Here is a 15,410-nt window from a genome sequence, read left to right as displayed (position 1 = left end):
AGTACATTTAAAATACTTGGTTAGGGTTAGGCAACAAACCTACTGGTGAGTTTGAGGAAAAGATAGTTTTTTTGAGATTTTTAATGAAACTTATGTTAGTTAAGAATATCTTTTATGTAATATGGGACACAAACAGCAGTCTGGGTGAGAATTCTTTTGTTGTAATACATAAGTTACATAAGATGGAATACAAAACCCAATGCGACTGTCAACAGACTCTTATTTCACTGGTTGCACAATAAATGGAAACAGATAAATGTACACTGATACAAAGTAGCAGAACTGTAGAAATGTATAGACTTAGCTTAGCACAAAGTAGTAAGCCTCCGTTAGTTTGCAGAAAGTTTATTTATGTGTTTATTTATTATGTTTATTTAACAGTTTAGTTAATTGCAATACATTGTGCTTGCAAAACTGTTGTATAATTGCTTTTTATAGGTATAAGAATGAACACTGAACGATAACAGCCTGAAAGGAAAAAGTATCAAGAATAAAAAACATTCAAGCACAAGTACCTGAAATTGTACTTATGTACAATGCTTGTGTATTTCCCAGCACTGCAGCCACGCAAGCAGTAACCTCAACTGAGTGATATGGTCAATGTCGTCGCATATAATGACTTTGCAGAGATTTTCACTGATCTCTCTTATACCATATGGTGACCTTCGTACACTATAGGCCTCAGAGGACTGGCAAAAATGCTGGTTTACACAGACACAGAGGACGACAGAGGTAAATATACACACAGATGACAGTCAGAGGAAAGATGCAGAGGACCTTGAGATGGTATGGTGTCCGTGCAAGTAAATACAGTAGACATGAAATAATAGTTTTATGCAGAATCTTGAAGGAATTATTTTTACAGCTCTCAAGTGAATTATAATGTGATTTTGAAAGGAAAAAGGCATTTAGTGCTGAATAAATTGAGTCGGAGGAGCATATAGTATATTATCTCACATCAGAACTATGAGATTATATTGTACAGTGTGTCTGCTGCCAGTAGAAGCAACGCTGCATGGAATGAAAATGACTCTCAACAGGCCAATTAAGTAGAAACTTATTCATTTCCACTAGTGCAATGAACATAGTAATATAACTAATATGGGCGAGAGAAGAAAACACATATTTGCACAGTGCAAACAAAGCGCTAATAAGAAATGGCCAGACCACGAATGCAGAAATGTGGCAGCTCTATGATTAGAATATAAGGAGATGAAACAAAGGACAAGCATCTGGCGTATGAGGCATAATGAAAATAAAATGTTAATATGAATTTTTCATGGAGGAACCTGTGTGACAATTGCAGACGTGTGCATTTTCCGACAGCTATACATTATTCAATGACCGAGTGTGACATGAAACAGGGAGTTTATTCTTACATTTCACCCGAGAAAATGCAGAATTTGATGAAATCTATGAATAAAATAACGATATAATTATATATAAATAAGTCAAAGATGGAAGATGGAGTCTTTTTTAGTGTTGAAATCCACACCGACGTGCTTCCTGGACTCTCTTCATTCCTGCAGATAAATGTTCATAGAACAAAACAGAGTGTACAGAAGGAAATCTATCCAGTAGAATATAAAGTCCTTATACATACTGCAGATTTACCTGGTGAAAAGGAGCCAAAATGACTGATTTATTTAAACCTGCAGACAGCAGATGCAATATTAAAATAGAAATAAAACACAGATAAAGAGCTCTAAGCAATTGAACAGAAAAAAATTCCAATCATGATGCATAATAAACCTGAAAGCAATGACGGTAATTATCATTTAACACTGATGCTTTCATTCTCATATTATTTTAATGGCTTTACTTCATGCAGTATTTTATTTTTACCTAACTGTAATTATCTGATGGATCTGGGTGTATTGTAATTTCGTTTGCTGTAAAAAAAAAAAAAAGTGTAAATCTGGCAATTTCTCTAGAAAACAATTTCCTGTGTGTACTTCACATTCACACACTGACACCTCCACCATCTCCATTGTTCCCACCATCTGCATGTCTGTGGAAACGCAGGAAAGGTAATTTTTAGACAGAGCTTTTGGCAAAGAGAGAAATGTTTTATTTGCACTGCTCCAGTGAGAGACCTGCATTTCTCACAGCATTTCTCCTCTTTTTACCAACATTTTCAAGCGAATGTTAATAATAAATACTTTATATAAAACCCAAGTGTGTCCACTAAGTACTAACAAAAACATCAAGTGGGAAATGTATAAAAAAAATGAGTTTGTAATCTTTTTAGGACTGTTAATTTTACACCTGAACTTCATCAGAAAAGCTCAAATCATGTTTCTGTTCAGGTTCATTTTGCTCTAAAGGCCTGTTTCAGAATGAGCATGACTTTCTTAAATTTCATGTTCTTAGTTGAGTCTTTAATAAAATATATCTAGTTAAATTAAATATGTACTGAGCTACAAACTGGGTACAGAGGCGAAAAAAGTCGAATACATATTTTCTTTCAGCAACATCTCCTATTTCTGTGGATCTGTCAACAGAATTTGCAATTTTAATAGTTTATACTTCAAATTTTCAATCAAAACTAATCCAGAAATCTGAATTTTTTTGAGACTTTAGCAATTACTTTTTTTTTTTTTTCATAAAATACGGAATGCTGTTGGCATAATTTAGTCAACCAATAGCATGAATTCATCTTATTATTGGATGTTTATATTCAGTAATATCGCATGTTTGAACATGTAGCAATGTTTATTACTTTATGCATACTGTGCATTAAAATTACATTTGGAGGCAGCCAGTGCAAAGTTAAAAAAGTTGTGTACCATGGAATAATATGAAAACATTTTTTTTAAAATAAATAATTACTTGTGAGAATGCCCACCACTACCAGCTATTATTGCATCTCATGTCTATAAGCCAGCGTTAGTGGCTAACAAGCCCTAAACATGCTTTTATTTTGTAAATTTGATATGCATGCATCATTTCCTGTGCATCCCTGTACAAACTGAGAGAATTCTATATAAATGCACCACTTTAGTGGCGATGGTGGACTCCGCCACTATTTATTAAAAAATATAGTGAATGCTATTCAATATGTGCAACTACATTACATAGCTTTTGCAGCAAAAGTGCTGGTAAAATGTAATAAAATAATAATAATGTTAACCTAAAGATAAACTCAGTATTAAAATAATCAAAATACTTTTCAGATGTAGTAAAAACAGCTTTTGTCTTTAAAGTAACTGGAAACTTAAAAGCATGAAGCAAGCACTTCTTTGACAGCTGAACGTATTTCTGTAACATTCTCTGGGTTTAGAAGAGCGGCATATAAATCACGCTTTGTAGTGCTTGGGTCAGCGCCATGTCCAGCTGAGGTCTGCATGACCTCCAATGTCTTCTGCACCTGTTTTCCACATCCCCTTGTGCACCGGCATCCCTTTATACACCCAAGTTCAAAAGCAGTCTTCGGGCTGTTATTCCCCCTCATGAAAGCAACCCCATCTGCATTGTGTGTTTCTTTCCTGTCAGTTTCCACGTCTTTCTTCCCGTACTCAGCACTGTAATGTTTGTCTTGCCGTTCAATCTGACCTCTCTTTCTCCTCGCTTCCTGTCAGTCGTTGCTCTTGGCGCTGCGACTAGTCTTGCTCAGCACGGAGTTCAGTTCATTCATCAGACTGGGCGGCATCATACCCAACGCGCCCACGACAGGTTTCCTGCCGAGGGTCTTGCAGCCGCTCTGAGGAGGAACGGGCAGAGGCGCGGGCTGCGGGCGTCTGGCCGGGGACGGGGAGGCGAGGCGTCGGGGTTGGCCCGAATCGGCAGAAGTGCTTCTGTAGGGGACTTCTGGCGCCTTGAGCGTGTCGTTTTTCTTCGGGCAGTTGGCTGCGGTGTTTGTTTTGTCGGGGGGAGTGGCGTCTTTGGTCGGCCTCGGGTTGCCATCAACAAGAGAAATCCTCCTCTGTGTCAGCTGTGGGCAAATATGGCAGACAGGGTTGGTTCACTTTAGCAGTGGTCAAATTCAAGCATTTTTCAGGGACTTTTTTAAGCTTTTCCAGTATCTTACACCTGTTGTAAATTGCATGTTTTAGATGAGTACTTACACACTAAAAGGAGTCCATGAAAGCACCGGCACATTACTTAAATTAATCAGCTTCCCTCTAAAGTTCTTAGCTTGAAACTCCATACTAGATTTTTTTTTGATGATATTCAGTCAAGTAAAACCGGAGATGTCAAATATATTTAGTATAAAAATACAGAACTAGAGATTATCCTCATTTTACCTGTTACATGTTATATTTGCAACCTGTACATTACTGTGTGTGAAACATAATTTTCAAGATCAGATTTTGTGTTTTCCTTTGTTCTGTTTTTTTGGGTTCAAAATTTTGGTCAAGTAAGTCAAAGTGAAAAATTAATTATCAGGACATATAGGTGAGGTTACGCTGAGAAAACTGATACTAGCATGGCATGGTAAAGATTTTTTTTAATCGATTTTTTAATGGAGATAATAGCCCAAGATTTCAGAGGGTTAACCATACCAACAGCGATGGTATTACACTTTTAGGAGGAACGGTCTTCATTTCAGATAGGCTACTCATTATTGTTTACATTGAACATGTGATTATCTATAGTCTATAGATGGATATAGTCAGATTGCAAGAGAAATACAGTAAGAATTTCAAGCATTTACAAGCACTTTATCCAAAATCCAAGCACTTTTTAAACCTTGAAAATACAACATTTAAATTTTAGCATTTTCAAGGATTTTAAGCACCCGTACGATCCCTGGGCAGATAAATGAATTTGAAATGAATTTGCAACTGAATTCAAGTCAACCACTAGACTAAAGAACACAAGTTTGTCATAACACTCAAATTTACATGGGAATTAAATATTCACATCATTATCACACTGGTTGCGACAAGTCATCAAAATTGTTTTGAATGTGTGAAACATTTTAACAAAAATCTTAGAGCTGAGGCGTTGAAAACCCATTTCTCTGCTTCTGCCAATGTAACTTTAATTGTGCAGAAAAACTGTCAGCAAATAAAAGAAAAAGGAAAGAGTTTGAGCACTGTGAAAAAGTGTACAGAGAATTTGCTTTCAATTAAATTAACTGTCGTTTCCAATCTGCATGTGGTGCCACTGGTTTCTCACCTGTTTGCCGACGTTGTGGTTGGGTGTTAGAAACTTCCGGCCTTCAGTCACAGCGCCCCCTCTGGAGGATTTGTGATCTGCAGCTTCTTTTGAGTTCTTTGAACAGGGGTCAGAACCGTACTGGGAACACCAGAAAGAAAGAAAAAGGAAACGTAATTCAATGTGGTCAACAGAGATGGTTTATGTTGATTCATTACCTTTATTTTCTCTATGTACAGTCATGGAAAAATGTATAGTTTTCTTCAATTTCTTGTTCATTTGAGTGCCTGGTACAACTAAAGGTACATTTGTTTGGACAAATATAATGATAACAACAAAAATAGCACATAAGAGTTTAATTTAAGAGCTGATATCTAGACATTTTTCATGGTTTTCTTGATAATAACCAAAATCATCATCAAGAAAACCATGGGAAATGACCAGGCATTAAAATGAACAAGAAATTGGAGAAAACAAGGGTGGTCTAATCATTTTTGTCATGACTGTATGTTTTGGAATGATAGTGTTTGACATAACTTCTGCAGAGGTAAAGAGTAATAAAGGGTCCTAAACAAGTCATAATGTGCTCTTCGACAGATGTAATGCCATTTTACCTCCAGATAATAGATAAACATTTTTTTTAAATCTATTAGTTCTTTATGGTTTTCTCCTGCAACTTGATTGGATGCTTGACTGATTGGCTCAAACAAAGTGGATATGGGGAATTAAATGTTGACTTGCTGGGAGTTAATATGATTTACCTAAGTTGATTCAGGAAATTAAGGGAAAATATTTGTAAATCAATGTAAATACCATACTTGCAATACGTGCAATAGTCAAATATACTAATAAATACTTACAGTGAGGGAAATAAGTATTTGATCCCCTGGAGATTTTGTGATTTTTGCTAAATTGACAAATAAATGACCAGTCTATAATTTTAATGGTAGTTTAAGACAGCAAAGAGGAGTGGACCCAAATCCCTCCTGAGATGTGCGCAAACCTGGTAAACAACTACAAGAAATGTCTGACTTAATGTCTGAACTAAGTCTTGTGTTGTTAGGGGATCAAATACCTATTTCCCTCAGTCAAACACAAATAAATGTATAACTTTATATAATGTGATTTTCTGTTTTTTTTATATTCTGTCTTTCACTGTATAAATAAACCAACCATTAAAATTATAGACCTGTCATTTATTTGTCAATGGGAAAAATTAGCAAAAATCACAAAATCTGCAGGGGGTACAATAACTTTTTCCCTCAGTCAAATGCAAATAAATGCATAACTTTATATAATGTGATTGTCTGGATTTTTTTATATTCTGTCTCTCATTGTTTAAATAAACCTACCATTAAAATTATAGACCTGTCATTTATTTGTCAATGGGGAAAAATTAGCAAAAATCACAAAATCTGCAGGGGATCAAATACTTATTTCCCTCACTCTGTAGGCGTCAATGTGAAAAGATAAGAAAAACAGAAATAGTTTGTTGGTCAGAAACTTGATTTAGCATCTTTTTTTTTACTTATTCTTGTTAATAACAATATAAACAGTGTGTCATTCAAACCATGGAGGACTCCTGGAGTTCAGCGTGGGCTTGTTACAGAACGCGATTGTTCATCTGTTCTCATTAAAGTCAATGTTCTTGGTGTGAACAGCTTTTAATATACATACGCACACATCTCTACACCTATACAGACATTTCCTTCATTATGACAGAAAAAAAACCTCCTATAAAGAAAGAGGAAATGGTAGTCGGTGTCAGTGTACATGATGTATAGGTATAAATTGCTGTTTTTGGCCCGACTAACACAAGCATCTATAAAAATGAGGGAAAGTCAGAGGGCGACGAGCCTCTGTGTCATCACAGCAAGTCCAACGGTGCTCTGATCTCTTGCTAAACTTTCTCTCTAACAACTTCTCCTTTTATATCACTGTGACCCCCAGACCTATAGAACTGTCTCTCTTTAACAAATCTGTATTTCATCACTGCTAGGACCTGTCCTTGGACCTTAACACCTCCCCCCCTCCAACCCTCTGACACTCACCACCACCACCAGCCATTCCACCTTGCTTCGAAACGAGGTCCTCTGCCGGCAGTTGCTATGGAAACTGTCTGAGCACAATGCTCGCTAACAGGTAAGAGAAAGGAAATCAAGAACACTGAAGTGCTCTCTGTCTACTTTCTCATCTACACTTTCTCTCTGCCCTTCCCACAAGTCCTGTGTCCTTCCCACAAGCCCCCGTGTTGGAAGCTGACAATCCTGATATTTAGCGGATTTGGGAGGAGAATCCTAATATTTTTAGCCGGCTCCAGTCTGCTATAGATTTAGTTGTTGCAGAGCTGAGAGCTTCTGCAAAGAGCAGAGAAAAGTCACTGAGCCCACTGAAATAAACACCTTGAAACACTTAGAAACAACAGACAAAAATTGGCTTCCCCTTTAGATCAATCTCTCCCTGACAGTGTTGCCCTTTTTACTTGCTAAACCCAAACTAAGGCACTAAAAGGCTTTTACAGTAAGCACCTGTGATAAACAACGCCGTGCTGCAGACGGGTTCCCATAAAGGAAGCAGAGCAGAGGGCTAATACCGATTAAATGTGCTGAGCGTACAATACAGAGCGGTGAAAGCTAAAGATACAGTTAGATTTTTGCAGTTTAGGATGAGTGTGATGTTCAAGTTATAGTCATTTAGTTGGGAAATGAGCAGAATAGACACAGATTAAGTCTAATAAGAAGCCAAGATTTCACTGAGTAGTTAGGGATGGATATGAGAGTGAAATAATAATACAAAAATATGACACATCCGTAGCTGCTCCCACTGTGTTTGCTTTGCCTTGCATTATTTATGTCATATGTGCTGTGTCAGCGACTGACAGCGACAACACTTAGCTGTATCTGGGGGCTAAGTACCACAATGTGATTGTTACAGTCGCCTTGACCTTATTCTCACAGCTTTTCCACATAAAATGATTTATGTTATTGCTGAGTGACCTCGAAAACTTTACAGTTCTCTCCCTGTTTATGTATTTCATCTGCCTAACAGCACAATGGAAATGGATGATTGGGAAAAATATGATTTATCATATCTCCTCGTTCGGAGATATGGATTGTAAAAGATGATTTATTTCGGTCGTAATCGAGTGTATTCTTCATCCGAATCAGGGAGGGAAAAGGAGGCAGTGTGCACGTCACATTCACTGATATTTTTGCTCTGCAGTAACAGTAAAAGGGTTAGAGAGAAGACAAACTTCCTCTGCACTCCCAAAGTCACTGCATGCTCTGCTCATTAAATTGCTTCATCAAGTGCTTGCATGAGTGCATCCCTCAGTCTAATTCTAACATCTCCGTCGCACGTCATCTTACCTTCATCCTGACGATGTCTGTCACCCAGCTGACCTGAGCCTCCCTCGTCTCGCAGCAGAAATGCCTGAGGAGGGAAAACTCAGTGGCATGAGTCACTTGTGTCAAACTCGTTATTTTCACACTAATTTGAGCCAGGTGACTTGACTTGGTGAGTCACAGCACTGGACACGGTTTGGTCTGAGTGGACAGTTCAGTGATCGCTGGAAATAGACTTGACGATCGGCTTGCTAGCTGCTAGCTCGGTGACTACAGGAATCTGCATGGGTAAAGTGTCCCTGTGCAGAGATCAGGTGATTCGTGGTTAGGGCTGGGTGATGTATATTGATATAAAGAATATATCGATATATTTTCAAATGTGATATGGAATTAGACCGTATCGCATACATTGCTAATTACCAGTGGTGGAATGTAACTAAGTACATTTACTCAAGTACTGTACTTTAGTAAAGTACAAGGACCTCAAAATTGTACTTGAGTATTTCCATTTTATGTAACTTTATACTTCTACTCCACTACATTTTGAGGCATATATTGTACTTTTTACTCCACTACATTTATCTGACAGCTTTAGTTACTTTTCAGGTCAAGTTTAACAAAAAAACATGATCAATTTAAAGTGATTAGACTTTCTTTTTCCAAATTAAACCTGATAACAGTGTATTAAGTCGTTAAAATGAGCCCTACCTTGAGGAAATTAAAACACTGCTTATATAAATGCATCAACAATAATAATCCAATGATATATTTGGAATATAAAAAATCTGAGTGGGTCCATTCTGTACTTTAACTTTTGATACTCTAAATACATTTGATGCTGATACTTTTGTACTTTTACTCAGGTCAGTTTTGAATGCAGGACTTTTACTTGTAGTGGAGTAATTTCACAGTGTGGTACTGATAATTACCAGTAAACACACATGACATCAACCAAATAATGGACTGACCAACTAGCATAGCCTTCCCCAAAGCCTTGCGGCTAGAATGGCGAATAAATAAAGCACAGAATACACTCGTATTTTAAAAGTTATAGTTAAAAATTACATTCATATTCATACAGAAATGCAGCTAGCAGCAAATACTAGTTTACAAGGGAGCTATATCTCACAACAACGTGCTTTAAATTCAACTTTTAAACCCTGCCACTTGATTCTTTCTGTTTAAGACAAGTACAAAGGGTAAAAGTCACACTCATTAATGATTGAATAAGACAACTTCTGCAACACTCACCATTGTTGTTTATCAGTGCAGACTGTGAAGCCCCAGCTGTTAAACGAGAAGGACAAGGGTCAGATTGTGAGATTTTGCTTCTGCAAACTGAAACTTGCAACTTTGTGTGCACCAACTCCATTTGAAGGCGGAAGGTTATAAACAAGATTGCTATGAAAGGAGAGTAGGAAAAACAAGTTAAGCGGTATAGTTAAAGATAACAGCAGGTTAAATACATTATCAAAATGCAAAGATTTCACTACGAATGCAAGGTGCTAAACAGTGGAGGTAATTAAATGAATCAGTGGCGTCCAGCCCACATGTTTACACAAGGTCAGACCTCAATATGCTCCCGGCCAAAGTGTATAATACACAGAGCTCACAATTGCTCCTATATGTGCATTAAATGATTGTATATAAATACAGGTGATTATGATGCTGCAGACTAAATAGAGAAACAATCTTCCCACACTGTGGTTTTTGTATGCTTGAAGGCAAACATACATGCAAACATGCATGCGTACATGTGTGTTTCAGTGAGAATTAACCTGCACAAAGGCACTATCAGGTGAAAAGACCACCTTCCTGGAGAATACACCTTCCCTGAAACCCTTCACAGCTGTGTCTGAGCCGGAGCAGAGAAGTGGGGGAAGAACAAAGCGAAAGAAGCGAAAGAGGGGGCAGAGATAGAGAGCCGGCAGCCTGGAGCACCACTCCTGTGAGTTAAGGCAGCCGATCCTACCCCGCAGTAGGCCGCTCACAGATAGACCTCTGCCTAATGAGGTAGTGGAGCGCTGCCTCTCCTAACCCTCTCACTATGACTCTCTCCATTCTCCTCAGCACTCTGTCTTTATTTCTTTATTCACCGTATCACTTCTCCCACAGCCCACTCAACACTATATCTATGATACCACGCTGTATCATCCTCTCCTTCTGTCCCTCTTTCCCCCTCTCTCTCTCTTCATCTCCCACTTCTGCTCTCTTATCCACTTTCTCTCCCCTGAAGGACGGCGTAACGCAGACAATCGTTTGCTGGACTCATTTTTCACGCTTCCCCACACTCCAAATTCCGACATGGGGGGAAAATTATGAGGAATTAGAAATGGGTAATGTGAAATATAGGGTTTGGCTTCTGCAAAAAAGAAGAAAAAAAAAAAACCTTTTTGTTTGACCAACAAGAACTGCTGAGGGTTTGGCATGTGTCATAAATTATAATAATAGAAGATCATTAAAATAAAACAGTGGCAGCTATGTTTTTCTATGTGCAGAATAATTTGTATTTGTTAAAATGCAATTACATTTAATCAATTTCATTACAGTGAAAAATAAGATGGGGGTCAGCGGTGGCTTGGGTATCTCCCGGTGACGCTGAACTTTGAGGGGAAGAGAAAGGGCAATATATCTTCAGGGACAAATGGTTTACACATAAACAAAGACAGTAGCGGTGCTAAATAATCACTAGTTCATCTTAATAACACAGCGGGGTGGGTTCGCTAAGAATGCAGCAGTTGTTTTGGCCCTAATGAGTCACGTTTCACCACATTCATTATGCAGCCACACCAAGTTTTTGCACCCGGAAAAATAACAGTTTAATGCATTATTTTCTGTACCGAAAAGATATGCACGGGAGGGGAATGAAAATTTATACAAATGACCATCAAAAGTGGCTCATAATTGTCGATTGGCTGTAGCAGAGGCAGTTGTGTCTGTGATTTAATGTCCAGGTGTAAAATTTGTGGCACTGTTGTTTTATTGGCTGCTCACAGAGGGAGAGAAACTTGCCATCATCCACATTTCAGTTATATCTATATGACAATGAAAACCATTCCACTGATGGAAACGAAGAATATTGCAGCAAATGAATAAATGCTCATAAATTGCATTTTACAAGAGCTCAGGCCACAAGGCTGAATTCATATTTTCTCCAAGTATTATAAAAGGTAAAGTCCTCGATGAAGCAGCCAATCATATTTTTTACATTTAAGATTTTTTTGATTTATTTACAGCAGTAAACTTTTTCACATATTCTGAGTATAATATGATACATTTGTATAATATATTGAATATGAAAGCTCAACACTGACCTTGGAATTGCAGACAACATTTTTCTAAAGCTTTCAGCCACATATTAAAGTCTTCTTCAGTGTATGGGGTTAGAATTGCTTCTGTGAAAATAGTCTTTTAATGTAGTGCGTATTTTCATCTGAACTTCTCTGTTTTTCTTTGTGGTAGCCAGTCTGACTGCAAGTGCGCGGTCATGTAAATTCTCTGAATGTCGTGTCCAACACCTTTAAGGGGACCTTATAATTGTGTAGCTGACCTTCATGTTCAGCTGACAGCCTATTATTTATCACCTTTTTCTTGCTTATAGCCTTGCTTCTTGTGGTAAGAAGTGTGAGACTGTTATTAAACTTTCTAAATACATTATGTGCACTGTTTTATTTATTTTGCACTCTTAAAAACAAACTGCATCAGGAAGTTCTAAAAGTGGACATATATTTGTGATATTCAGGTTGATACTTCCGGGGTATTTAGGGTTTCTACTAGAACACATTTGCATGATTTAATGTTCAAAAACATATTACATTTCTGACACCCTCTATCTGATGTATTCCCCCTCTGTCTGAAACACTCCGTTTTAGCACCTGTCTCTTTAAGCCCTCCGAATCAAAACGCCCAGTCTGCTCTTACCCCTTTTCAAGCAACACAAACCTAGTTCTTTTGCTAGGCTGATGCTGGTTTGCAGTTGGTTCAACTCTCGAACCTCTCAGAAAACAGTTTGCTTTTCCACAGGCTTGAGAGCCAAGCATTACATCACTGTATTCATCTGGAACCGTCTCCGTGGACTACATCATCTCTCTACAAATGTTGCTCCTGGCTTTACGAGCCTACATTGGCATCCAAGCACGTCACGTACAACACATTTGTGTTGCTTGTCTTGATCGCGATGGACGGCGATTACGTTGTTATTAACACTGAACGTAAGATCTTAATGTTAGACTTTGCTGTAAGCTAACGCTAGCACGCTAATGCTAGCACGCTAACACAAACGCGATAACGCTAGCACGCTAATGTAGGCCGTATCAAAATAAATAATTAAATAATAAGCGTTTTTTTTGGTTCCTGACCAGCAAAGAGTTGGTGCCGCTTTGGAACCAGTTTTCCTGGTGGTTCTTGGCCAGTCAACTGGTTCAATATTAGGCACCGGCTCCGAATCAGCCCTGGAACTTCCTTGGTCAAAAAGGGGTATCTGATTGGTCAGCGTTTCCGGAACATTCGCATCCGTACCCGCAGTGTCTCTGCACCATCATTGCAGCCGGGGAATGACTGTAACAGCATTGTAGCATCACTTTTTTCTACTTATATAGAGTATTGTTGTGACATCACAAGCATACTGATGTCCTGACGGCTCAATTAAAAGGCATGAATATAGGCTGTGTGCATTTCTCCAAGGATTGAGTGTATTCATACTGTCACAGTTAGTTATAAAGCACCTAGATCTGATGCAGTTCTTACGGTCAGCAGAACATTCAGATTTCTCATTTGAATCACTCTGTCATTCACATACATGCATATCTAGGACATATTTAGGAAAATACGCTAAAATGAATGTTGTTTCGCATGTGAGTGCAGTTTACCTGGTTGGAGGTTTGAGCTTTCTCTTTAGGCCCAGGTAACATTTCACAGAACTTAGTTGGATCACTTTCTCTGCTTTCGTGGCCTGCCAAAAAAAACAAACCCAAAAAAACAACTGAATATTTTGGATGAATAAATTAACGAGTAAAAAGAGCCAAACACTTTAAATTCGACTTAACTTAACAAACCAAAATAAAATAAAAATGGCATCAAACTATCCGTGCAGCATAACAACATGACAATCAATTTGAATCATTACCAGCAAACCTTTTCTTCCAAGCAACAAAGAACAAAGAACAAAGTGGAAGAGAACAAAGCGAACAAAATCAAAGTTATGGCTTGCATCTGACACCTACACATCACAACCCACCACCTAGTCCCGTTTTTTTTCCCAGCATAATTTGCACTAAATACAGACCTGGCAACAATTGTAGAGGCCAAAGAATATCAATTATATTTCACAACACTTCTAATTTCCTTTGTATTTACACAGTAATTAGCCACATTCTTCTGCAACTTGATATTTAGAAAAGCTTTCAGTGAAATCACCCCCCCCCACACACACCCTCACCATTTTCCCTCCCCCCTACTGCCAGAACTCCATCAATTATTAACACTTCTTCACACTCCTTTACGAATCCCATGTTTCAACTGCAGAAATGTGCTGAGAAGAAAAGGCCTCCAGGGAACTCGGGCCTGCTGGTCTTCTCTGAAAACCACGCTGCATTCTTCCTTTCTCAAAGAGTGTAAAGTCCGCCTCCATCAGCAGGCTTTATTTTCCTACTTAATTCGAAGATTTGGAGCCCCGAAACAGGCATGTGGCCGGGGAGATGAAGCCGACAGAGTCTGGGCGGAGTTCACGCCGATGGTTGCAGTTATGTGGGCGCCACTCTAACACATTTCATTTTTCTAAAGCAGTTCTATAACCTTTTCAATTCCCTCATGAAACAGAACACTCTCAGCCTGATACTTTGTGTTTACATGCAAAAAAACCCATGGTGGCGAGTGTTTACCATAGATGTGGCAGTAAGATTAAGTTGAAAATGAAAGTGTACTTACTTTGATATCTCTGTAGAGCAGCAGCTTCTCTGCCTGCAGGACGACGTATTTGTCCTGGAACTTGTGCCCCGAGAGCAGTTTGGAGGATCCGTCAGTGAACTTCAGATAGTCTCCTTTAATAACCTGACTTTGGTCCACTGTTAGACACAGAGAGAGCAGTTAAAGAAGAATACTAGTCAGGCGGCTTAGTTAAGTAGGCGTAATTTTTTTCCACATGCTCTCTATCACCATAAGTTTCAATTTTTCATGGGAGACACTTCATCAAGATGGCAGATTGGAGATGGCACCCATATAAAGTCTATGAGAACCCATATATCTTCCAAGCCACTTAGATGGTCAATCTCGGTGTCAAAATATACATTTTCTGGGTCAAGGTATCCATTAAAGCTATTGAGAATATCACTAGACGATTATTTGATCAAACAGTATGTTAATTGTATTGTAATAACTATACATAACCTATATTAGTATATGTCTGACCGCTAAGGAACTGAGTTGAAAGTTATGTAAATACATGGCCAAAATTAACATATCTATTTATATATATGTATAGTCTTTTAATTTAGAACCAAGTGTTTACAAATTGAGCTGAAACATTTTAATCATTACTTATTCTTAGCTTTCTATTTCAATGATATAGCCACTATTCTACCTAACAACTTTAACAGTTTGTCCAATACTTTTAGCTTGCCATTTTAATCCTTTATCCATTATTTTAAGCGAACCATTCAAACGATTTATTCATGACTTCTGTCTTCAAAATCTATTTCAATGGTTTATCCATTGATTTAATGATTTCAACTGGTTATCCATTACTTTTTCCAAGGTATTTGCTAACTTTTTCATTGGTTTATCCATTTTTATCCATTTAGCAAATGATTTCAACTGTTTATCAATAAATCAAGCTATTTCAATGGCTTATCCCAAATAGGTCTATCTGCAGGGGAACAATACTACAGGACACATCCTCGTTCGGTTTAGACACCAAAAGTACTTGGTTAGGTTTAGGCACAAAGACTAATTGGATAGGTTTGGCAA

At 38.0% G+C, this 15,410-nt stretch overlaps 1 protein-coding gene across 1 annotated transcript in view; it reads right to left on the bottom strand.

Annotated features, from left to right (window-relative positions):
- Positions 1 to 382: 382 nt before the first annotated feature.
- Positions 383 to 15,410, bottom strand: part of arap2 (ArfGAP with RhoGAP domain, ankyrin repeat and PH domain 2) — a 176,115-nt gene continuing 161,087 nt past the window's right edge. Inside the window, exons 28-33 of the mRNA XM_059354942.1 lie at positions 14,373 to 14,509; positions 13,316 to 13,398; positions 9,699 to 9,734; positions 8,472 to 8,535; positions 5,125 to 5,244; positions 383 to 3,934 (exon numbers count right to left, since the gene is read on the bottom strand). Coding sequence (XP_059210925.1) covers positions 3,578 to 3,934; positions 5,125 to 5,244; positions 8,472 to 8,535; positions 9,699 to 9,734; positions 13,316 to 13,398; positions 14,373 to 14,509 — 797 coding nt within the window. The 3' untranslated portion in view covers positions 383 to 3,577. The remainder of the gene's footprint in view (positions 3,935 to 5,124; positions 5,245 to 8,471; positions 8,536 to 9,698; positions 9,735 to 13,315; positions 13,399 to 14,372; positions 14,510 to 15,410) is intronic.

This window comes from Centropristis striata, chromosome 17 (genome assembly GCF_030273125.1).
Source record: "Centropristis striata isolate RG_2023a ecotype Rhode Island chromosome 17, C.striata_1.0, whole genome shotgun sequence".
NCBI lineage: Eukaryota > Metazoa > Chordata > Actinopteri > Perciformes > Serranidae > Centropristis > Centropristis striata.
Note: the sequence above shows the minus strand (reverse complement) of the source record. Positions and strands in the feature narration are given on the sequence as shown.